Genomic DNA, 23766 nt, shown 5'->3' on the forward strand with positions numbered 1-23766 from the left:
GTCATTCCACCAAGACTACCGCCTTCCCCAGTCTGGAATCTCAACATAGTACTTACCAGACTAATGGGACCACCTTTCGAACCCATGCATAGGTGTGAAATACAATTCCTTACATGGAAGGTGGCTTTTCTTATAGCTATTACTTCACTCAGAAGAGTAAGTGAATTGCACTTACAAGAACCATTCCTACAGTTACACCAAAATAAAGTGGTTCTTAGAACAAACCCAAAATTCTTGCCTAAAGTAATTTCAGCATTCCACATCAATCAGCCAGTGGAACTACCAGTCTTCTTTGCAAAACCACAGACAGTAGCAGAAAGGGCCCTACATACATTAGATGTCAAAAGGGCAATATTGTACTACATAGAAAGAACACAATCTTTCAGAAAAACAAAACAACTATTTGTAGCGTTTTCTCCTACACATAAGGGCAATCCTATCTCTAAAGCAGGCATTGCCAGGTGGATTGTAAAATGTATACAAATATGTTCCTCCTAGAGCTCCCTCTACACGTCACTAGGAGCATCTATGGCATTCTTAGGAAACATTCCTCTAGATGACATATGCAAAGCAGCTACCTGGGTTACACCACATACCTTCACAAAACACTACTGTGTCGATGTGCAGGCAACACAACAAGCTAGAGTGGGACAAGCTGTACTAAAAACTTTATTTCAAACTGTTGCAACAGACACTGGTGACCACCGCTAGGGAGATAACTGCTGTATAGTCTATTCATAAATGTACCATCTGCAGCCCATATGCCTCGAACGGAATATGCTACTTACCAGTATGCATCTGTTCTTGGCATAGAGGGCTGCAGAGTGGTATATGCCCTCCCAGCCTCCCCGGAAACCTGTGTCTGTTCCAACACTATTCTTATTTAGATACACTTACATGGGCATTTCTATCTGTATTCTATCATACTACTCCATCTACCCCTACTATGGCAAAACAATCTAAGGATGGAGCCGATGCCCATGCACACTAGCACTCAAAGGAGGGTTCACCAGTCTCGTGACGACAAAAGACTTCTCCAAAAGAAAAACAAGTGCAATCATCCGAGCCCAACACCAGATGGCGATCTATTCATAAATGTACCACTCTGCAGCCCTCTATGCCAACAACAGATGCATACTGGTAAGTAGCATATTCCATATATTTTTATACTTTATAGAAACACACATTCACTGGATGATGTCATGAGTGATGTCACTGAGCATGTCATGAGTGATGTAATATGTGACGTCATCAGCAGTGCATTTCGGGGGTGCGAGTTATAGTTAGGTCTACTAAATATGATGGCCGAATTTCTATGGTTTTGTACGAGTGAAATGTCCAACTAACCATAACATCCTTGAAACCTGTGTTTTTTTCAGTGAATTTCCAAGGTTTTTTAAATGCTAATTTCTAACTATAACGTAGTACTCCCATTTGTAGAGTGGTGCAGAAAGGGGCCTGGGCCTCTGACAAGCTCTCAGGAATTCCGCTGCGTAGGACTTACATGAGGTACCAGGAGGGCTTGTTGGCTCCCAAAGTCCCCCAGGAGTAAAGTAGACATGGAGGCCACCTACCCCTCCTAATACCTCAAGTAAGTCCCACTCAGCAGGATTGCTGTTCTCATAGCAGGCCAGGACCCCTTTCCCCACCACTCTGCAAACGCACTTCTTGGTGCCCTCTTGGATTGGGATTAAACTCCCCTTCGCTGTTGGGGGTCCTTAAGTGCCAACTAGCCTACCTGATACCTCCAGTAAGCCCCATACAGTGGGATTGCTGACAGGTGGACACAGGCCACGCCCCTTTTTCCACCACTCTGCAAACACGCCTCCTGGCGCATTCTGGGTTGAGGGATTAAGTCCTCTTGAATCCTGAGGGTCCCTGGAGGCCAACTAGCCCACCAGGTACCTCTAGTAAGCCTCACACAGCTGGATTGCCGAGAGTGGTCCGAGGACACGCCCCCTTTTTACGCCATTCTGCAAACGTGCCTCCTGACACACTGCTGCTCAGGGGATGAAGTCCACTTTAGTCCTGAGGTCCTCAGGACATAGAGGACCTCTTCGCCCCACCAGCAGTGCGCCATGAGACGCATTTGCAGAGTGGTGTAAAAAGAGGCATAGCCTTGGACCACCTCTCAGCAATCTCATTGTGTGGGACATACTGGAGGTACCTGGTGGGCTAGTTAGCCCCCAGGGACTCTCAGGATTCAAGGGGACTTAATTTCCCAACTTGAAGGGGCCTCCAGCGAGATGCCGGCTTTTTTTTTTAGTAGAAGGGGGGCTGTGTGGCCCCCTTCTCATAATATTTTGTGGGTCCCGAGGACCCCATCCCCCAGTGCCTTTGACGTATTTTAACTTTTGTTGTTGTTTTTGAAACTGGGGAGGGGGGCCGTCCGGCACCCCCTCCGGAGGCCGATTTCGGCCCTGGGGTACCCATCCCCCGGGGCATGGCCACTTATTTCTATATATATTAATGAACCGGATGACTCCTCAATCAACCTTCTCGAGATTAGTGACCTCAAGCAACTCTGCCACTCCCCTACCCACGCCAAAGGAGCCATTCTGGATGTCATCATCTCCAAACCTGACCTTACATCCTTATCCAATATCATCGCTATCGACTGGTCTGACCACCATCTCATTCTGTTAACAATATCCCCTCCAACCCCACCTGTTCCTATCAAAAACCACAAAACTATTATCTTGAGCAGAAATCTTAAGCAAATCCCTCCCGGCACCCTTGAACTGAAACTCCAACACCATCTCATCCTCACCCCCCTCTTCAAATCCAATTGAACTCACGGAACACTTTAACAAAACGGTCGCAGAGGTCTTAGACGAGCTTGCCCCGCTGAAAAGTAAAACGCTAAAAAGCAACCCCTCCAAATCATGGTTTACCCTCGACCTTAATAGAGAGAGACGCTCACTCAGATTAGCGGAAAGAACATGGAGACAACACCCTACACCTACCCACCTTGCTCTCCTTAGAAATGCCAGATCCTCTTATAAAAAAACACATCTTCTCTGAAAAAGCTTCTTACTTCCGCCTTCAACTCTCACATGCCAAAAACAGACCCAGAGAACGGTTCAACATTATTAGAAACCAAACCTCCCCTACACCACCCAACCCAGTTGCCTCTATTAACAAGTGTGAAGAAATTGCCTGCTTTTTTGCTGAAAAAATTGCCAAAATCGACCGTGCTTTCCTTAATACCCAACCCCCGCCCATCCCTCAACCTCCCCAGGATACTCCACCTAATCCCACGCCCTTGAAATCTCCCACAACACCCTCACCCATCCTCCCCTCTCTTGGCCCCCCGAACCCCCCTACTATCACTCTGCTTAAAAACAACACCTCTTGGCTTACTTTCCACTCCGTTTCTGAACGGGAAGTCTATAACATCCTATCACATCTCAAACCATCTGCACACACTAAAGACCCTCTCCCCTCCTCACTTGTCCAAGATCTCAAACACATCATTGTCCCCTACTGGACCACCATAATTAATGCCTCCTTCTCAACAGGGAATGTTCCCCCCTCCCTTCAACTCGGGCAAATCACCCCTATTCCTAAAAATCCTAAAGCTGATCCTAACGACCCAAACAACCTCCGCCCCATCTCCAACCTTCCCCTCCTCTCCAAAGCTCTCGAAAAGTGCGCCCCTCTTCAACTGGACGAACACATTAACACATTCAATCTTCTTGACCCCCTTCAATCGGGCTTCCGCAAAGGTTGTAGCACGGAAACTGCGATGCTTAACATAGTCGATGACATACACCTGACCCTGGACAAGGGTGAGACTTACCTACTCATCCTTCTAGACCTCACCGCTGCTTTTGACACGGTGTACCACCCGACCTTACTCAATACACTCCGGGATCGCTTTGGCCTGAATGGCACTGACCTTAACTGATTCACCTCCTACTTCCAACACAGAACTCAACAAATTAAAATTCTTAACTCCCTATCTTGCCCAACTCCCATCTCCCTTGGTGTACCGCAAGGATCCATCCTCTCTCCTGCTCTGTTCGCCCTCTTTATGGAACCCCTCACCTTGGTACTCAAACAAGCCAAAATCAATTACGATCTGTACGCTGATGACACTCAACTGTACTATAAAGTAAAAACACATTCTGACATCCTACACCTAAACTCAGCACTTGCCAAGATCCAAACCTGGTTCCACAGCAACCATCTTAAACTCAACCCTAACAAAACTGAGATTATCCTCTTCTCGCCCAAGAAAAACCCTCTCGCCATTCAATCATGGATAGCGGACCTCAATGCCCTTAACTGCCCTCTCTCCCTCGCAGAATCTGTCAAATCTCTTGGCATCACCATCAACAATAATCTTACTCTTAACTCCCACATTAAAATCACAGCAAAAAGTGCACTTTCACACTCCGGCATCTCAAAAAAATCAAACCCTTTATTTCGGCAGAAGACCTCAAAGTTATTACCCAATCACTGGTCCTTTCCCAACATCGACTACGGAAATGCCCTTCTCTCTGGTACCCCCAAAATCCATCTTGCCCCCATCAAATCCGTCCTCAACCTCGCAGCCAGACTCACCACAAACTGTAAGCTTTTCGAACACATCTCACCCGCCCTCAAGGCCCTCAAATAGCTCCCCATTGAAGGTAGATCCTCCTACAAAATTGCCTGTATCACACACAAAACCCTCTATCAGAAGACTCCATCCTACCTATCAACTAAACTGAAAAAAGCTTGCAGCACCCGAACCCTGAGAAGCACCAACTCTCTCCTCCTCATACCCCCTCTCCTCAAAAAAAGCTTCTCTAAATCCCGCTCCTTCTCTGGCAAGGCCCCAACCATCTGGAACAACCTCCCCAAAGACCTTCGCTGCAACCCCTCCTATGCCAACTTTAAAAGAAACCTTAAATTACACCTCCTCACTAAATACTGGGGAATGTGGCCCCCTGCTCTCCTCTCTGTATATTTGTTTCCTGCATCACTTTGCTGCCTCTTTGAGTCATCCTTGCAGACTGTAAAATAGCTATATATTTCGACATTTTTGTTTCTTTTAATTGTCGTTCTGCGTATATGATCTGTACTCCTCACACTATGTACTCTAAATGGTTCCTCTAACTTCTATCTAACCAAATATGGAACTTGTTTTGCTGCTTTCCTGTGTATTACGCCTGTTATGTAAAGCGCTCTGATACCCTTGGGTGGAGCTAGCGCTATATAAAACCTTCAAAATAAAAATAAATAAAAATCCCCTCTTTATTTTATTTTTTTAATTAAAGGAGGGGGGCCACAGCCCCCTTCTCTGGGCCACTGCCGGCCCCAGGGACCCCATCCACCGGGGCGTGGCCTCAACTGCGGGGACCGCGAGGGGAGCCCCAATGCCCCCGCGGTCCCTGCCGGCTCTACGCATCCTGTGGAGCCGGCATTGCTTTTGGGCAAAGGGAGCTGCTAACATGTACCTCCCCTTGTCGAAAAGCACTCTGCTTTGCTTCGTGGAAGCAAGAGCAGGTTTCCTGCACTGCTGATGGGGCGGGGCAGAAGCCCCCTCACATTTTTTAGTTATATTTAAGGAGATGGCAGTCTCTGGGGCTTGGGGGGGGGGGGGTGGGGGGGGAGGGGTTTGCGGGGCGCGAGGCTCCTGCTCATAATAACAGATGCCCCGGGGAGGTGGGAGTCCCTGGGGCAGTGTGGAAGGGGCAGGAGCCCCTCACCTATTTTTTAAGAAAAGCCCCAGGGAGGGGGTGGTCCCCAGAGTTGCGAGGGCCCCCGCATAACAATCATACATTACCCCCTGGACCTGGCGGGAGCCCGCACTTCAGTTTTTTAAAAACAAATTCGGCGCGGAATCGTGCACTCTATGCACATCCCGCTGAAAATATTTTTAAAAATGCTTTTTTGGGCCCAAGTAGTCCCTGTGGGACCCCTGGGCAGGCCTAGCGGGTCAGGGTGTTAATACCCTGCCCCCTTTTTTTTAAAATCATTTTCTTTCCTTTTTGCTTGTGACTCAGTTTTGCAGAGTCACAAGATGGCTGCCAACACTTCGTGGTTTGAAATGTTGGCAGCCAATCAGAAACAAACTTGTGATCTGGAGGGTTCGGGGATCTACCGCGGCTGGCTGATGTATACTTTAAAAAAAAAATTTATTTCTCAGGAACAAGTGAACGGATTTACACCATGTAAAGCAAAGAGTACACTCTGGACAAAGAGCTACCTCTCTGCCAAATTTGGTGTAATTCCGTTAAGCAGTTAGGGCTGCAGCCGCGACAAGGAATCTCATATTGGGGCCCTCCTTTTTTCTCGCCCCCACCTGACGAATCACCCCGAAACTTTCAAGACAGGAGCTGACCGGAGCACCCCATTCGTTTTGAAAATTTTGCGAACATTCATCAACCAGCGCCAAAGATATTGGCAAAAGAAAAAAGCTTTTCCTATGGAAACCAGGTCCTAACTAGAACTACCTACTGTTATGTTATGTTATGTTATTTATATTTTTATAGCGCACAGCTGCCCCAGCAAAGGGGCGTCCTGGCGCTTTGACAGACACTATAACATAACACACAAAAAAGAAAAAGGCAACTAATCAGACACGGGAAACAAGAAAGTTTTAATCGCCTGCCTGAAGGCGAGCAAGTCTTCAAGAGCTCGGATGTGTACCGGGAGCGAGTTCCATAAACCTGCCGCAAGCACCCTAAAGGAGCGGCCACCCATTCTGCTCAGTTTAAAACGTGGACAGACAGCCAGGTGGAGCCCCTCCGATCTCAAGGATCTCAGAGGAATATAGGGAGTGAGTAGGTTGGCAAGTGCCGGCGGCGAAGAAGATTTCAAAATTTTAAAGGCCAGGCACAGCGCTTTGAACTTGATTCGCTGTCTGACCGGTAGCCAATGTAAGGCCATGATGGTACCAGACACTGAACAATGTCTGGGGAGGCCCACAATGGCCCGTGCCGCGGCGTTTTGCACCCTTTGAAGCCTAGAGGCCTCCGCTTGATTCACCCCTAACATCAGCGAGCTGCCGTAGTCCAGCCGAGATAGAATTGAGGCCTGGACCACAAGGTGTCTGGTAGGGGGATCAAAATACTTTAAAACCGGCCTTATTCCACGCAGAATGCCATAGCACGTGGCAGCCACCTTCTTAGTATGATCCATGAAGGTGAGCGCAGAGTCCAACCAGATACCTAGATTTCTCACTCCAGATGCTGGAATAGGAGTGACACCCAACTCTGATGGCCACCACTGGTTACCCCATAGCTCAGCGTGCTTCCCTAGTACCAACACCTCCGTTTTGGTGGCATTCAACTGAAGGCAGTTGGTGCGAAGCCAGCTTGCTACTGCCACAAGACCCGCTCGGAATCTGGGGGCCTCCACCTCAGGGTCTCCACTAAGTGTCACCGCTAGCTGTGTGTCGTCCGCATATGAGGCCATCGTTAGACCCCACTGTTTGACGACATCAGCCAACGGTTTCACATAGAGGTTGAACATTGTAGGGCTCAACGAGGATCCCTGTGGGACCCCCAGCTCCAGGGAATAAGTGGCGGATTGGCCTGGTGGTATAGCCACTTTAAAGGATCGATCCGATAGAAAAGATCGAAACCACTGGAGAGCGACGTCAGTCACTCCAGCCTCCTGTAAGCGTTGGATCAGTATATGGTGGGACACAGTATCGAAAGCAGCGCTTAGGTCTAATAGTAAAAGCGCTGCAGTACGACCCGAGTCCAGTACCTGGCGGAGGTGTTCCGTGATGTAAAGTAATGCCGTCTCGGTACTGTGTCCCGGCCGGAAGCCGTTCTGACTGGGATCCAATATCTGGTTACGAGCCAGATGCTCAGACAGAACAGAGTTGACGTGGGCTTCTGTTACTTTGGCTATCCATGGCAACAGGGATATAGGTCGATAGTTTTCTGGCAACCGGGGGTCTGAGTTGGCTTTTTTTAGTATAGGAGTAACCACTGCCTGTTTCCATGCCATGGGTACCGTTCCGTTGGACAATGACCTATTGATAAGATTCAATATGGGAGCTCGGCACATCGGGGAAAGTGTGTTGATAAAGGCTGGCTTTAACGGGTCCAAAGGCGAACCTGACTTGACCCTGAGGCTAAGCCTGTCAAAGGTCTCAATAGACAAGTCTGGAAGCATAGCAAGGGTCTCATAACCCACCGTATCGGGGTCGATAGCCTCTCGATTCTGGTGGTGTGTATCAAAACCTTGGTAGATTTTTTTCACTTTCTCCACAAAAAAGGAGGCCAAATTGTCACAGTGGGAGTCTGTGCAAATCACCTCTGAGGTGGATCTATTTTTCATAAGGTCCTTCAGGACCTTGAAGATCAGTTTTGATGGATTGGAACTGGTAGCAAATTCCTGAGCGTAAAATGCGGCTCGTGTTCTGCAAATAGCTCTATGGTAGAGCTTCAGCTCAGTAAAATACCGAGTTTTCAGAGCAGGGTCATAAGATCTTCTCCATTCCCTCTCTGTTTTTCGGGAAGATTTTTTCAGTTCTGCGAGAGACTCATTATACCAAGGACTAGGTGTTTTTGTCCGGCCTTTCGACCACCGCAGAGGTATAAGAGAGTCCAGGGCATCGGTGATCCAAGCGCAGAACTGTTGGTAGCCTTGTTCCACATTAGACAGACAGACTTCAATGACTCTGATCGCACCCACATAGGCACGTCAACCATGTTACACCACACTATTAGAGCTCTCCCTGCAACCTCACAAGAAGCTACACAATTATCCAAATCTTCAAACATCCAGCAGTGGCAGGGTGAGACATCCCAACCCTCAACAGCTCAATCTTGGAATCTAGCTCCTGGTGTAATAGAATTTCAATACCTCTATCTACCTGAGGAATGTATGACTTTTTTAAAAGAAGCAAGAAGACCTACAACAAGAGCTTGGTGTGCAGCAAAATGGATGCGTTTTGTGCATTACTGTGCAACACAACACATTAACCGTCTTTCCCCAACAGAACAACAATTAATTTGCTACCTGTTAGATTTACAAGAATCACAGTTACCATACACCTCAATACGCCTTCCTTTAGTAGCTATTGCAGCATATTTACAAAACAGCAAGCATCAGTCACTTTGCCGTATTCCTGTAATCAAAGCCTTCATGAAAGGATTAAAAAGTAATTCCACCTCATACACCTCCAATACCAGCGTGGAATCTAAACATTGTTCTAACATTGCTTATGAGACCACCATTTGAGCCGCTGCATAATTGTCAAATACAATTCTTGACATGAAAAGTGGATTACTTGTAGCAATAACATTCTTAAGAAGGGTCTGTGAGATACATGTCCTCACATTTAAAGAACTGTTAGGAATGTCAGATTGAACCATCACTAGCCTTAAGGATTCGACCAGCGAGGGCAATGATATGAAGGCTGTCTAACCACTTCACCTTGTGTTATCTACCAGGAGTGAATGTAGACCGCTATCCTGAGAGAAACCACACAGAGGAAACGGCAATGGGATACAATAATTAAAGCTGCTGAAGATATCTGGAATGCCTCTTCTGCAGTGTTCTCAATAGGAGTAGGAATGTCTATCCTCCTGGTAGAGCCAACCTTGTGGGTGTTGCCCTGTATCAAAAAAGGAATTAGCAGTGTACAAGAGGTTAGTGTTCAATCAGTCCCCTCAAGTAATCTCATTTAACACAAACACTAACACTCTTACCCATCATAGTCAATACTCACAGCTCACTCCTCATGCAACTGCAGGAAGGTTAATCATAAGACTTATATGGCTCCACTGACGTTATATATGTGGATGACGTCAGGGCGGAGCCATGCAACACCGTCCCTGGGCACGCAGAGGGTACTGCTAAAAAATCTCCTGATCCAGACTGGCGCCTGGAGGCTATTCTAAGTTAAGGAATCTGCGACTAGACTGTGTCTCTGCCAGATACATTGTTACCCAAGGTAAGTAACTTGTTCATTATTTCAAATGCCTTCAAGCAGGCCATAATGGACCCTGACCTCACTAGAAGTCAAACGGGCACTCGTGTACCTCATAGACAATACTAGGCATTAACTCAAGAAAAAACTGCTGTTTGTCTCCTTTGCACCCAGGCACCTTGGGAAACCCATTTCTAAAGGGTCATAGCCAGATGGATTGTGGTTAATCCGGGGTTTTTATGCATGCACCAACAACTCAGCTCACAGATGTTCTGCAGGCACGTTCGACACTTAAAGAAAGAGGGGGCAACCATGGTTTTTCTTGGCAAGATCCCACAAATGAATATTTGGAAGACACAATGCGGTCTTCTGCTCATACGTTCCCAAAACATTACCATGTAGACATGCATTTAAACAGGGAAGCCCCCTGTGTCTTTCTGACAACTCCAGCCTCAAGGAGATGGGCAACTGTTTAAAGACAGCATACATAATGTGATCTGCTACGACACAACCAGCAAATTGTCCATGTTAGTTACCTTTAACCAGCTTTTTGCATCTTGTGTTGTAGATTCACATAACCATCCCCTTGATATATGTATGGAAGTTATAGGGTGTTAGTAGTTTGCTTTACTTAACCCTCAGAACAAGACACACCCTTTCTTACTGGCAGAAAATACAATACTCTTAAACTGAATGATGTGTGCTTATGTATTGTAGTATTGTTCTACTTGATCATAAGTCTACTGAAGTGAAATGTAATCTTAAAGTAATTAAATGTAATATTTATCATGCAGCACTAGGTGGTAGAATAGTATGCAGCATGTGATCTACTACACAACTTGTGACAAATAACTGGTTACAGGTAAATAACGTTTTCCAAACCTACTGGATATAGAATAGATTGATTGACAACATAACAACAGAGTTTAATCTAGCGTCTCTTTCATTTACTTTTCCACCAGAACACATATACAAATGCTGACAAGTTGTTAGAAGCAGCAGAGCAGCTGGCTCAGACAGGGGAATGTGATCCAGAAGAGATTTACCAAGCTGCTCATCAACTGGAAGACCGAATTCAAGATTTTGTGAGACGCGTGGAGCAGCGCAAGATTCTGCTGGACATGTCTGTGTCATTTCACACTCACGTTAAAGAGGTATGGCTTTGATAGATAGTGGTTAGTCAGACCATATATTCAATTGAAAGACTGTATTTTTTTCTTTAACGCCTTAACCGCAGCGTTTTTTCCGCCACGGTGCGGGCGCTCTATTAGGTGGGCGGGGCTCCGTCGGCCGACGGCAGCACTAGCGAGGTAGTGCTTTGGCCGACGGGAGAACGCAAGGGGTTAAGGTTGTGTTGCATTACTCTGAAAAACAAAGGCAACTAGAATGAAAAGGTAGCCAGAAAATCTTGTCATTTTGTAGAACATTATATCATTTCACCAAACAGATAATTAAAATCCTTTCAAATAAATTGCACTCAAGATCCTCTTATAATGGCACGTGTCTTAGTTTCTCCTCCTTGACACTCATGAATACCAAATTAATTGGACTTATCTATTTACAGGTCTTAATCAGATAAGTAAGTTGGAATAATCTTCTGTATTATAAACAAATGTGAACTATCTGCAGAAAACCTGGAAATGTGCTCCCTTGTAAAATACATTCTAAACAAATGAAAAATCTGCATTTTGTTAAGTGGCACAATAAATTGATGCTTTTAGGGAAACATATTGGCAAAAAAATATCAAGGTTGTTTTGAATATCTGAAAGAGACTATTAGTTATGGATTCCTTACCTTAGAATTATCCACAGGTGTCAGACTGGATCTGGAGACTTTTTTTCCCAGCAGTACCCCTTACCCCTGCTTATCGGTAGGTGGCGTCAGTCGACTCTGCGTTCATCGATGGCATCGTGGTCACTGTTGTGATGTCACGTAGCTATTTAGACGACGCCCCTGTGCGCTGACATCAGTTCTATCTTTTTCCACGCCAGCCATCGCAGATCCAGAGAGACCTGTACCCTTATTCAATTTTTGAATAACTCTTTTTTTACTTTTGTCAATGTCTTTTTTTTGAGTCTTCCAACCCGGTGCATATCCTCGGACCGGCTTCAAGCCTTGTGAGTCCTGCCACAAATTGAGGTCCGTCATGGATCTGCACCTCATGTACCTCTGGTGCCTGGAGCGCGACCACAACCCAAAGTTGTGCCTCGACTGTCGAGCCATGGCCTGAAGTCTGCGGGAGCGATCTTGAAAGCTTCTGGAGGCTGGGCAGTTGGCTCCGCACCGCTCCAGGTCCTCATCAAAGTCTTCGGGTAAGTCGAAGCACAAGAAGAAGTCGAAGAAGCATAGTTGCTCTTCGCTTGCTCCCCATCCATCGGCTGACGCGATTCAGGATGCGGAAGGTCGTCAATCTGCGGCTCTGCCTTCGGAGCCTGCAGGGTCGGCTCCAAGCTTCCCTCCCTTCAAAGGAGCTGGGGCGACCCCTGCCCAGATTCGTGAATTTTATGAAGCGATGAATGCCATTCTTGGGCAGCCTGACTCTGCTGGTGTGCCTTCGGGCCCCGTGGACTCGGTTGGGGGTTCTAGGGCTTCTAGGCCGGCGACTCGGTCTCGGCGGCGCAGGCCTCCCAAGGATCCAGGTCGCTGCCGGTCGACCTCACAACACCTCCTCTGGCACCGATTCTGTTAACGAATCCTCCGCCAGTGCCGGCCGTGCCCCCGGCCAGCATTGCACCCGACCCTCCCCTTGAATTAGAAACGGGGCCGGACTGGCGTCGGGATCCGGCGCCGACAGGCAATTTTGTGTTTATTTTCTATCATGGCATTCCCTCCTGCCCAGAGTGGTAGCCAGAAGGTGAGGAGGATGATTGGGAGGGGTCTGGAGACCCTTTAACAGACTAGCTCCAAGAGTCAGACTGGAGAGAGGAGTTGGGTGATGCCAGCGGTCTCGACACGTGTCCAGACTCTGGTATGCTTTCTCCCCCTACCACGGCTACGGAGGAGGGAGCTACCTTTGCTGTGGTGTAGCGTAGGGCGGCTTAGGCCTTTGGCCTTAAGCTTCCCACGGTGGCAGTCAGGACTAACCTCCTGACTGACGTACTTCAGCCAGCGTCGGCCTCTTCGGAGCCTCTGCTGCCTTTTAATGAAGCCCTCATGGACATTCTACTGGACACTTGGTCGAAGCCCAGCACAGGGGCTCCTACCCCTGAGAGGTTGGTGATCCAAGCCTCAACGTCCAAAGGTGCGTTCCCTACTGCTCCCCCAGATAGGGAATCCAAGAAGCTGGACCTTCTTGGGAAGAAAATGTTTTCTTCTGCCAGCTGAGGACTGCGGTCGTTAAACACCACATGTCTCTTGGGCTGCTGTTCCCACTCCGTGTTGGATTCGGTCACGCAAGTGCTGCCACAGTGCCCGGAGGAGGCCCGGGCTGTACTCTCCCATGCGCTTGTCGAAGGTAGGGATGCAGCAAAGTTCGTCCGCTGTGAGCTGGACACCGCCGACTCGCTAGGCAGGACGATTTCCACATCGGAAGCCCTGAGACGCTAAGCCTGGTTGAGGTCCACTGGCTTTTCAGGGGATGTCCAATCAACACTTTTGGACATGCCCTTTGATCGCCATCGCCTGTTTGGCGACAAAGCGGACAATGCGCTTGAGCACTTTAGGGCTATGGCCAGATCCTTAGGCCTCGCTACCACCGTGTCACTTCTGGGATGGGGTGGCCACAATGGAGAGGCAGAGATCAGAGGCCTCTGGTCTCCGGTGGAGTCCGGGCTCCACATAAAATTTCTGGAGCTCCAGGCGATTCGTCTGGCACTGAAGGCATTCCTTCCCTCTGTAAAGGCACGAACAGTGCAGGTGTTCACAGACAACACTTCCGCAATGTGGTATTGCAACAAACAGGGCAGAGTGGGGTCGTGGACCGTCCGTGAGGAGGCCCTTTACCTCTGGAAGTGGCTGGAACATCAGGGCATGTCCCTGGTGTTTCAACACCTGGCAGATTATCTGAACGCCAGGGCGGACAAACTCGGCCGCGGGTGCCTGATAGATCACGAATGGCGTCTTCATTCGGAGGTGGTGCAAGGTCTCTTTCAGTGGTGGGGAGAGCCTTGGTTAGATCGATTCGCCACCGAAGAGAATGCGTAATGTCAGCAGTTCTGCGCGTTAGAGTTTCTAAAGCGGCACTCGCTAGGCAACACCTTTCGTCGTGAGTGGAGTTGCGGTCTTCTATACGTCTTTCCGCCTATACCACTTCTGCCCCAGGTGCTGAAGAAGATCAAGCGGGACTGGGCCCAAGTCATTTTTGTGGCTCCATACTGGGTAGGAAGAGTCTGATAACCTGAGCTCTTGAACATTGCCATCGATCCTCCTATCAGACTGCCCCTTTGGGAGGATCTCTGTCGCAGCAGCAGGGGACGGTCCTCCACCCCAACCTGTCCAGCCTCCACCGGCTTGCGTAGGGATTGGGCAGCGACAGTTGGCATTTTTCGACCTTCCTCCGGAAGTCTGTAATATTATTCTGGCAGCCAGGCTTCCTTCCGCCAAAATGGTATACGCCTGTATATGGAACAAATTTGTGGCATGGTGCGCAGCAAAGGCGGTGGATCCCCATTCTGCCCCTCTTTCAGAGGATCTCCTCTTCCTGCTTTCTTTGACCCACCAGGGCTCTGCTCTGGGCACCCTCAAAGGCCAACTTTTGGCCATTTCTGCCTTCCTTCGCCTTCCAGAACACCCTTCTCTTTTCAAGTCCCCTATTGTAAATCGCTTCCTTAAGGCCATTACCCACCTTTTTCCTCCTATTCCTTTTGTAATTCCCCAGTGGGACTTGAACCTTGTTCTTACTTATTTGATGTGCGTGCCCTTTGAGAGGCTGCTTAACTGCCCTCTCAGACTCTTGACTCTGAAGACTGCCTCTCTGGTTGCCACCACCTCTGCTAGCAGGGTGAGTGAGCTTCAGGCTCTTTCTTCTAAGCCTACTATCCTTGCTGTTTGCCCGGACAAGGTTGTCCTTAGAACTCAACCTTCTTTTCTTCCCCAAGTGGTTACCTCTTTCCACATAGGACAGACCATCACTTTACCCACCTTCTTTCCACCTCTGCATCCTTCTAAAGAAGAAGAGCGGCTCCACCGTCTGGATCTAAAATGTGAGCTTTCATTTTACTTGGATCGCACCAGACCATTCCAGGTGGATGAGCAGCTCTTTGTTGGATATGTGGGCGCCAAGAAAGGTCGGACTGCGCAGAAGCGAACTATCTTCCCATGGGTCATTCTTTGCATAAAATTGTGGTATTCCTTAGCGAAAAGGGAACCTCCAGTAGAGTTGCTCGCCCATTCCTCCAGGGCTATAGCAGCCACTACTGCTTTGGGATGAGGAGTCCCCCTTCATGATATCTGCCAGGCAGCCACATAGGCTTCTTTGCACATGTTCACTAAGCACTACTGCCTGGACAACCAAGTCCGAAGAGACGGCTTCTTTGGCTGTTATGTTCTGCAGGACTTCCTGGTGTGAACTTCGTTCTCAGACCCACCTCCGGGGTTGGTATTGCTGGGGTATATATTCTTAGGTAAGGAATCCATAACTAAAAGTCTCTTTCAGATGAACAAGTTACTTATCTGCGGTAACAATATATCTGTAAGAGACATATATTAGTTATGGATTCCTTACCGCCCCACCTATCCTCCCCGTCCTGCGAACTGACTTCTAGAGTTAGGGACTCTCTTTGGCTCTGCGCTTCTGGCTTGGAATGTCGTGTAAATAACTGATACCGCAACATCACGACGGTGACCACAACGCCATTGACTAATGCGGTGTCGACCGACACCACCTACCGACGCGCAGGGGTACTGCTGAGAAAAAATTCTCCGGATCTAGTCTGACGCCTGGGGGTAATTCTAAGGAACAGAATCCATAACTAATATCTGTCTCTTACAGATATATCGTTACCAAAGGTAAGTAACTTGTTTTTTTGGTCCTACTTGGGTATGTCCTGCTAGCCGTTGATGGAGACTTATGACTTGATATTTTTTCTACAAAGTCTGCCTTGACTTAATTGTTATTAAGTCTTGTGGGTTGTCATTGATCAGTGTTCACTAAAGCTGCCAGCATTGGCTCCATCTTCAAATAGTTTTTTTGCATTTTGTTTCTTGGTGTATACGTTACAATTTCTAACTAATTCTAGTTTGTGGGAAGGTTTTGAAGGGTTCCATATGAATCTTTAAATGGACACCACACCACCTTCGCATTTTCTGACCATCTGTTTTGGACACAGTAGAAAAAGGCGGAAGATTTTTCGAAGCGTACATGAAAATGATGACCTGATTTTGGTTTAAAGATCCACTTCTTGGGGTTTGTTTCAGAGCAGAAAGCATAGAGGTTGTGTAAATTTTGGTTTTTCAGGGTTCCTCTAAAAACATTTTTGTGTTAAGGAAACAACCTCACTTGAAGTATGTTGAGGCCTGAATCTGCTTGAGTTGCAGAGCTGCAGATGTGGTACCATTGTTTTGAAAGGATCGCAGCAAAGTTTACATGAAGGAATGTGATAAACTCCTGACATAGGGACCCGACATGCCCTGTCAGTGGATAGGAAAGGGGGTTTAGAGACTTGAGGTAGCAGAGTCTGATGACTTAGTTTGAAAGTGGGCTATTCCGAAAAATCTGTTTAAAAAAAAAAAAAAAAAATTATCAATGATATTGAAACCTACTAAGATGAGGCTCTTGGTAATGATGAAGATCTTGGGACAAAACAGATGTTGTCTTTCTTTTCCTCTGGGATTGTCATTTAAATAGCACTTATTGAGACATAAGCTCACAGCTGTGTTAAGTAGACCTACAACTGTTTAATCATCTAAATGTCTCAGAAAATAACCATCCATTAGGAGTAAAGATGGCGATGTTCTAACCCACCTGCCAAGTCGCGCTGCCTCTCTCCCCGATGATCCATGACTCGGAGATCACAAAGAGATCTCTCTGGCCGCTGACGTGCTGGAAGGTGGCGTGTCAGAATGTGCTCCGGATCCTCGCTGAAATCGCTGGAGGACGACAAGCGGGTATACCTGAAAGCACAACTTACCCGAGACAGCTGCGGAGGATGGCAGGATGCTCTGGTACAGGGAAAGCGCGCGGGCTTCCAGCGTGCACCGCTGGAGCCGTGAGCAGCAGGACAGCTCTTGGAGCATATGGAAGGCTATCAGGGATGCCGGGAGAGCCTTGCCAGCAGCAGGAAAAAGACAAGGACAATGAGAGAGAAGCCCCCGGTAAGCCTAAGCTGGGTGGTAGCAAGAGACAATGCGTGAAAAATCAACCTGCGATAGGGCAACCAGTGGCGGGGTCGCAGCCCCTGATTAAGACTGTTTTCAGTGACCGCACCAGGGGGTGGGAAAAAAGTGGCAACCTCCGCAGGAAATGCACATAATTCCCTACCCCTGTCGAGGCTGAGGATAAACAAGAGTCACCAGACGGGAGAGGCCAGTATTAATCACAGCCATGAGAAAGATCAGGGCGGATGCTTGGCAAATGGAGCTGGGGAGGCACTCACCCTACTGTCAATATGGTGGTAGAGATGGTGGATGTGGGTGAGAATGAGGACAACAGAAAGGAGGGAGAATCTGATCTAATTAAAACTGACATAAGCCAAAGTAAAAGTCTACTAGAGCTTGGCAAAATCAGTGAAATACACTTGGGCCCCTTGTCCCCAGACACAGCTGGGGGTGAATACTTCTTCTCGCTAACTGACAACATGGATTCCTCCAGGCAGGAGAGTCTTTCATCAAGCAAGGATGACACTTCAGACTCCAACAGCTCCATCCAGGATTCACAGCTCACCCAGAAACAGAAATCTTCAAGAAAAAAAACCAAGACCAGGAGAAGGAAGAGCAGCAGGTCTGAGGGCAGCCACCAACAAATGAAATGGACTATTCCAAAGCCCAATTGTCATTTCAGGAGGCAGAAGCGGCTCGAACTCCCACAAGAAATCAGGAGCCCTCATTATCCACCATATTTTCCTCATTAAAGCAGATGCAAGAAGAGAACAGAAACGAGAGCCGCCGGGCTAGGAACGCCTCCAAAAAAGTGCAAGGCGGGATCTGTAAAATAAGTAAGCCCTGTGGAGAAATCACTGAACGATTAGTGATGGTGGAAGGACATACAGAGGTACTGGAGGCACCAGTAGAGACCCTGAAAGCAAAAAATACATCTCAAGGAGCGGCACTTGCATATCCTATATCCAAACTTGAGGATCAGGAAAACCGCCGGAGGCGGAACAATTTACGCTTTCTGATAATACCAGAGCGGGCGGAGGGAAGCAACCCGAGAGAGTACACGGTGAGGTTGCTGAGAGGCGCTTTTCCGGACTTGACCAAGTGGGACTGGGACATGGAGGTCCAGGGAGCACATAGGTTTCCGTCTAAGGTCAAAAGCAATGTACAAAGCGGGTCAGAGAAACCTAGAGCAATGCTGGTTTTCTTCGGCAACTTTCTATTCAGGCAAATTATCTATGACAAGGCTCGTCCCAATTCACAGAAGACATTTGAAAATGGTTCTTTTTTCTTCAGACCGGACTTCGCGCCCGCTACCTTGGAACATAGATGGCGCCTACGGCAGCTCATCCATCCATTTCAGCAAATTGAGGCTGAAGCCTACCTCCAGAATCCAGCCAGACTAAAAACTGTGTTGAGGAGGCATACTCGTCGCTTTGTCTCCGAGATTCAGGCCCAGGAATATCTATCACGTATTAAAACGGGGGCCAGTGTAAGCAAACCGTAAGGGGCAAGAAAGTGGACTCAGATAGTCAGTCAGGATATGGGGTAAAATAGAGGTACAACCCAAATGCTTTGCCTGAGTAGGGTGTAAAAGTCTTATATTTTTTTTCTTTTTGTTGTCACGGATGGGGTGGGGAGGACGGTGCGACAGGGCATTGAGCACTTGCCATCACTCAAGCTTGGCCTAATTATTCATGTTTTGGGGGGTGGGAGGGGTTGGGGAGGGGAAGCCGTACATAAGGTTGGAAGTGTGGATGAGCATGAAAAAGGGGGATCTATTGAAGACAAATGAGTTTGGGAAAATACACCTATTGACAAACAGGGAAAGGGGGGGCACTATGATATTTAATGTGGCTAGTATAGGGAAAGGAGCAGGGGTACAGAAAATTGCAGGCTTAACAATTTAAAGAAAAGGCAAAGAACGGCACAAGGATTTGGGAGACTGCAGGCAGACATCTGTCTACAAGAGACTCACATAGAGGGATCAAGAAATGGTCTCTTAAAGAATATGGGGCTCCAATTTATTATGGGTACCACCCAAACTACCAGAACCCAGGGTGGAGGTCTTAGCTCAAAATAATAAAATATAATTTGGCCTCTCTCGTAAAGACTCAATGGGGAGGTGGGTAATCACAAGGTGTAATCTGATGGGGGATAGATCATTCACACTTTGCTCAATTTATGGTTCAGTGTTGGATGATCCAGGGGTATTTAATTGTCTGAATCATGAGTTTGTACACTGACCACTACCCATTATAATATGTGGGGATTTTAATATTAATCTTCCGAACCGTTGGGAGGCACACCCTAAATATGGGGGGAGGAAACCAAGGGTATTGCAAGCCTTTTACAATCTATGTGATACACTCTGGCTAGTAGATGTTTGGGCTAAGACCATACTATTTGAGAACGGCTACACATATTTCTCAGCCCTGTACTCAAAGGCTGGACTATTTTCTGGTATCATCGGGTGTACAACAAGACTGCAGACTTAATAGATTCCCCAGATTTCTGTCAGATTACAACCCATTGGTGTTATAAATAGGGATGACAGGAATAGCCTCTAAAATCTTGGCCCTGGACCTTTGATAGAACTCTGTTAAGGGATCAGGGCTATCAAGAACATATGAGGGCCTGGGTACTTAAATTATAGAAGTACTGCTCCCATGATAATTGTTTGGGATTGCTTTAAAGCAGCAGTCAGGGGGGAGACAATTCAATACTGCTAGAAGAAAGGGAAAGATGAGAAGCAAAGAGTGATTGAGCTGTATACTAGGCTGACCAGGGCAGATCAAAACCGTGTTATGGCGGTACAACAGGGAAACGATCTAAGGCCATTCAAGAAGAGAACACTGGCCAAAGCTTCCCAGGACACCCCCCACGCCGCGCCTCTCGCCAGCTGTAGCGCGTCTCCGCCCTGCGCCACAGGTTCGTCCCTGGCCTCGGTGCCCCCGCTGCTGCTCGTTGCCTTCCTGCCCCGCTGTTGCCCTCATTGTGTACTTTACCATTTGTACTTCGTGATTCTTTAAGTATCTTTTGTGCCTTCTTGATTCTGTAATTGTCTTTTGTGCCTTCTTGATGCTGTAATTCTCCTTTTTTGCCTCGTGATACCGTTACCCCTGGTGTGCCCCCTCCGCGCTCCCCGCCGCTGCTCCCTCGCGACCCCTCCCCCTTTCTATTCTGTTACTCGATTAGCCGCCCGCTCCCGCCTCCCAGCTGCTCCTCCCTCCCACTTGGCCTCATATGGAGCCCGCGCAGCGCAGGTGAGTGTGACCTGTCCCAGGATACCCCCCACGCCGCTCGCCAGCTGTAGCGCGTCTCCGTCCTGCGCCACAGGTTCGTCCCTGGCCTCTGTGCCCCCGCTGCTGCTAGTTTCCTTCCTGCCCCGCTGTTGCCCTCATTGTGTACTTTACCATTTGTACTTTGTGATTCTTTAAGTATCTTTTGTGCCTTCTTGATTCTGTAATTGTCTTTTGTGCCTTCTTGATGCTGTAATTCTCCTTTTTTGCTTCGTGATACCGTTACCCCTGGTGTGCCCCCTCCCCGCCGCTGCTCCCTCGCGACCCCGCCCCCTTTCTTTTCTGTTACCCGATTAGCCGCCCGGCTCCCGCCTCCCAGCTGCTCCTCCCTCCCACTTTGCCTCATATGGAGCCCGCGCGCACGCGCAGCGGTCACGCGCAGTGGACGCGCCGATTGTGCGCCAAAGGCAAGCCCGTCTGCGCCCGTCCGCGCCCAGCACCAGGACCCCTGGCCCCCGTCGATGCCAGCCCACACAACAGACCTACGACGCCGCCACCCTCCACGCACTCAACGCCGGCCGGAACCCCGCCTGCTACCGAGCCACCCCGAAACGCACCCACGGACCCTTCCGCTGCCAAGCCTGCAAGTTCACCTGCCTCCGGACCTGCACCGCACCCAAAAGACCGGGCACCAGCAACAACCACCTCAAATGCATCCTGCTCAACACCCGCTCCGTCCACAGACACGCCGTCGAACTCTGGAACCTGCTCGGCACAACATCACCAGACGTCACCTTCTTCACGGAAACCTGGATGAACGCCTCCTCAGCACCTGACATCGCCATAGCCATCCCGGACGGATACAAAATCACCCGGAGGGACCGCGTCAACCAGACCGGAGGAGACATCGCCATCGTCCACAGGAACACCATCCGCATCACAACCAACTCCGACCACACCTTCTCCGCCGCCGAGCACCTCCACTTCCAGATACACACCAACCCCAAGACCACCCTCAGAGGCACCCTCATCTACAGACCCCCGGGACCACGCACCCAATTCAGCGAAGACATCGCAGACTTCATCAGCCCGCACGCCCTCCCCTCCGCTGACTACATCCTCCTAGGGGACCTCAACTTCCACCTGGAGAAAAACGACGACACCAACACCACCACCCTGCTGGACAACCTCGTCAACCTCGGACTCAAGCAACTGGTGAACACCCCCACCCACTACGTCGGCCACACGCTTGACCCAGTCTTCTCCTCCAGCAAGCACATCTCCTTCAGCTACTCCACCGGACTTCATTGGACGGATCACAGCTGCGTCCACTTCAGCTTCAAAAGAACCACGACCCACCACCACCCGCAACAGGTTCCACGCAGGAGCTGGAGGAAGATCACCGCCGACCAGCTCACCACCTCCCTCAGCCTCAACCCTCCCGCCAGCACAACGGACCCCAACGAAGCAGCCCGCACTTTCACACAGTGGCTCACCAACTGCGCCGACGACCTCGCACCACTGAAGAACCCTCCCAGCCGACCTGGCAGTAAGAAAGCCTCCTGGTTCACCGAAAAACTCAAATCATCCAAGAAAAACTGCCGCACCCTCGAAAAAGCCTGGCGCCACCACCAGACCACAGAAAACATGACTGCCCTCAAGAACGCCACCCGCAAACACCACCAGCTGATCCGCACCACCAAAAGGACAACATTCAAAGAACGACTGGACAACAACCCCCACAACAGCAAGGAACTTTTCAGCCTCGTCAAAGAGTTCTCCAACGCCGGAAACAACGACATCACCCCCTCGCAAGACCTCTGCGACTCACTCGCCACCTTCTTCCACTGCAAGATAGCCGACATACACAACAGCTTCGGCGCACAGACCACACACCCAACCACCAAACCAACGCCCCCCACCACAACCCTCTGCAACTGGACCCCGGTCAGCACCGAAGACACCACCCGCGCGATGAACACCATCCACTCCGGATCACCAACCGACCCTTGCCCCCACCACGTCTAAAACAAGGCCGACTCCATCATCGCACCCCAACCCCGGGACATCATAAACACCTCCTTCTACACCGTCACCTTCCCGGAGAGCTGGAAGCACGCCGAGCTCAGCGCCCTCCTGAAGAAACCAACAGCGGACCCCACCGACCTCAAGAACTTCCGCCCCATCTCACTCCTCCCTTTTCCTGTCAAAGTCATCGAGAAGATCGTCAGACAGCTCGCCGCCTTCCTCGAGACAAACGGATCCCTCGACCCTTCGCAGTCCGGCTTCCGAGCCAACCACAGCACCGAGACCGCCCTCATCGCAGCCACCGACGACAACGGGAAAACAGTGGCCCTCATTCTCCTGGACCTATCTGCGGCGTTTGACACTGTCTGCCACCGCACCCTAGTACAGCGCCTCAGCAACATCGCAATCCAAGGCAAGGCTCTGGATTGGATCATCTCGATCCTCGCCGGAAGAACCCAAAGAGTCCGCCTCCCCCCGTTCAGATCCAAGGCCACAGAGGTCATCTGCGGCGTACCACAAGGATCCTCTCTCAGCCCCACCCTCTTCAACGTCTACATGGGCCCCCTCGCAGCCATCGCACGCCAACACAACCTCAAATCATCTCCTACGCCGACGACACCCAGCTGATCCTCTCCCTCACCAACGACCCCGCCACCGCCAGAGCCAGCCTTCACGAAGGGATGAAAGACGTCGCCGAGTGGATGAAGAACAGCCGCCTGAAACTGAACTCAGACAAGACGGAAGTCCTCATCCTGGGATCATCGCCCGCCGCCTGGGACGACTCCTGGTGGCCCCCTGCCCTGGGCCCCATCCCCAAGCCGACGGACCAAGCACGAAACCTGGGCTTCATCCTGGACTCCTCCCTCTCGATGACCAGACAAGTCAACGCCGTATCGTCATCGTGCTTCAACACCCTGCGCATGCTCCGTAAGATCTTCCGATGGATCCCCACCGAAACCAGGAAGCCGGTCACCCAGGCACTCGTCACCAGCCGACTGGACTACGGGAACACCCTCTACGCAGGAACCACTGCCTAACTACAGAAAAGACTCCAGCGCATACAGAACGCCTCCGCACGACTCATCCTGGACATCCCTCGTCACAGCCACATCTCGACCCACCTGAGAGACCTGCACTGGCTCCCCGTCAACAAGAGGATCACGTTCAGACTTCTCACCCACGCACACAAGGCTCTCCATGACATGGGCCCGAAGTACCTCAACAGCTGCCTCACTTTCTACACACCCACCCGCCAGCTACGATCGGCCAGCCTCGCCCTCGCCGCCTTACCATGCATTTGCAGAGCCACCGATGGAGGAAGCTCCTTCTCCTACCTGGCGGCCAAGACATGGAACTCCCTC

General features: G+C 49.5%; 1 protein-coding gene across 1 annotated transcript in view; it reads left to right on the forward strand.

Moving 5' to 3' along the window:
* Positions 1-23766, forward strand: part of TRIO (trio Rho guanine nucleotide exchange factor) — a 5246815-nt gene that overhangs the window by 1408701 nt on the left and 3814348 nt on the right. Inside the window, exon 11 of the mRNA XM_086965300.1 lies at positions 10846-11037. Within this exon, the coding sequence (XP_086821426.1) occupies positions 10846-11037 (192 nt within the window). The remainder of the gene's footprint in view (positions 1-10845; positions 11038-23766) is intronic.

This window comes from Lissotriton vulgaris, chromosome 4_1 (genome assembly GCF_964263255.1).
Source record: "Lissotriton vulgaris chromosome 4_1, aLisVul1.2, whole genome shotgun sequence".
Lineage (NCBI taxonomy): Eukaryota > Metazoa > Chordata > Amphibia > Caudata > Salamandridae > Lissotriton > Lissotriton vulgaris.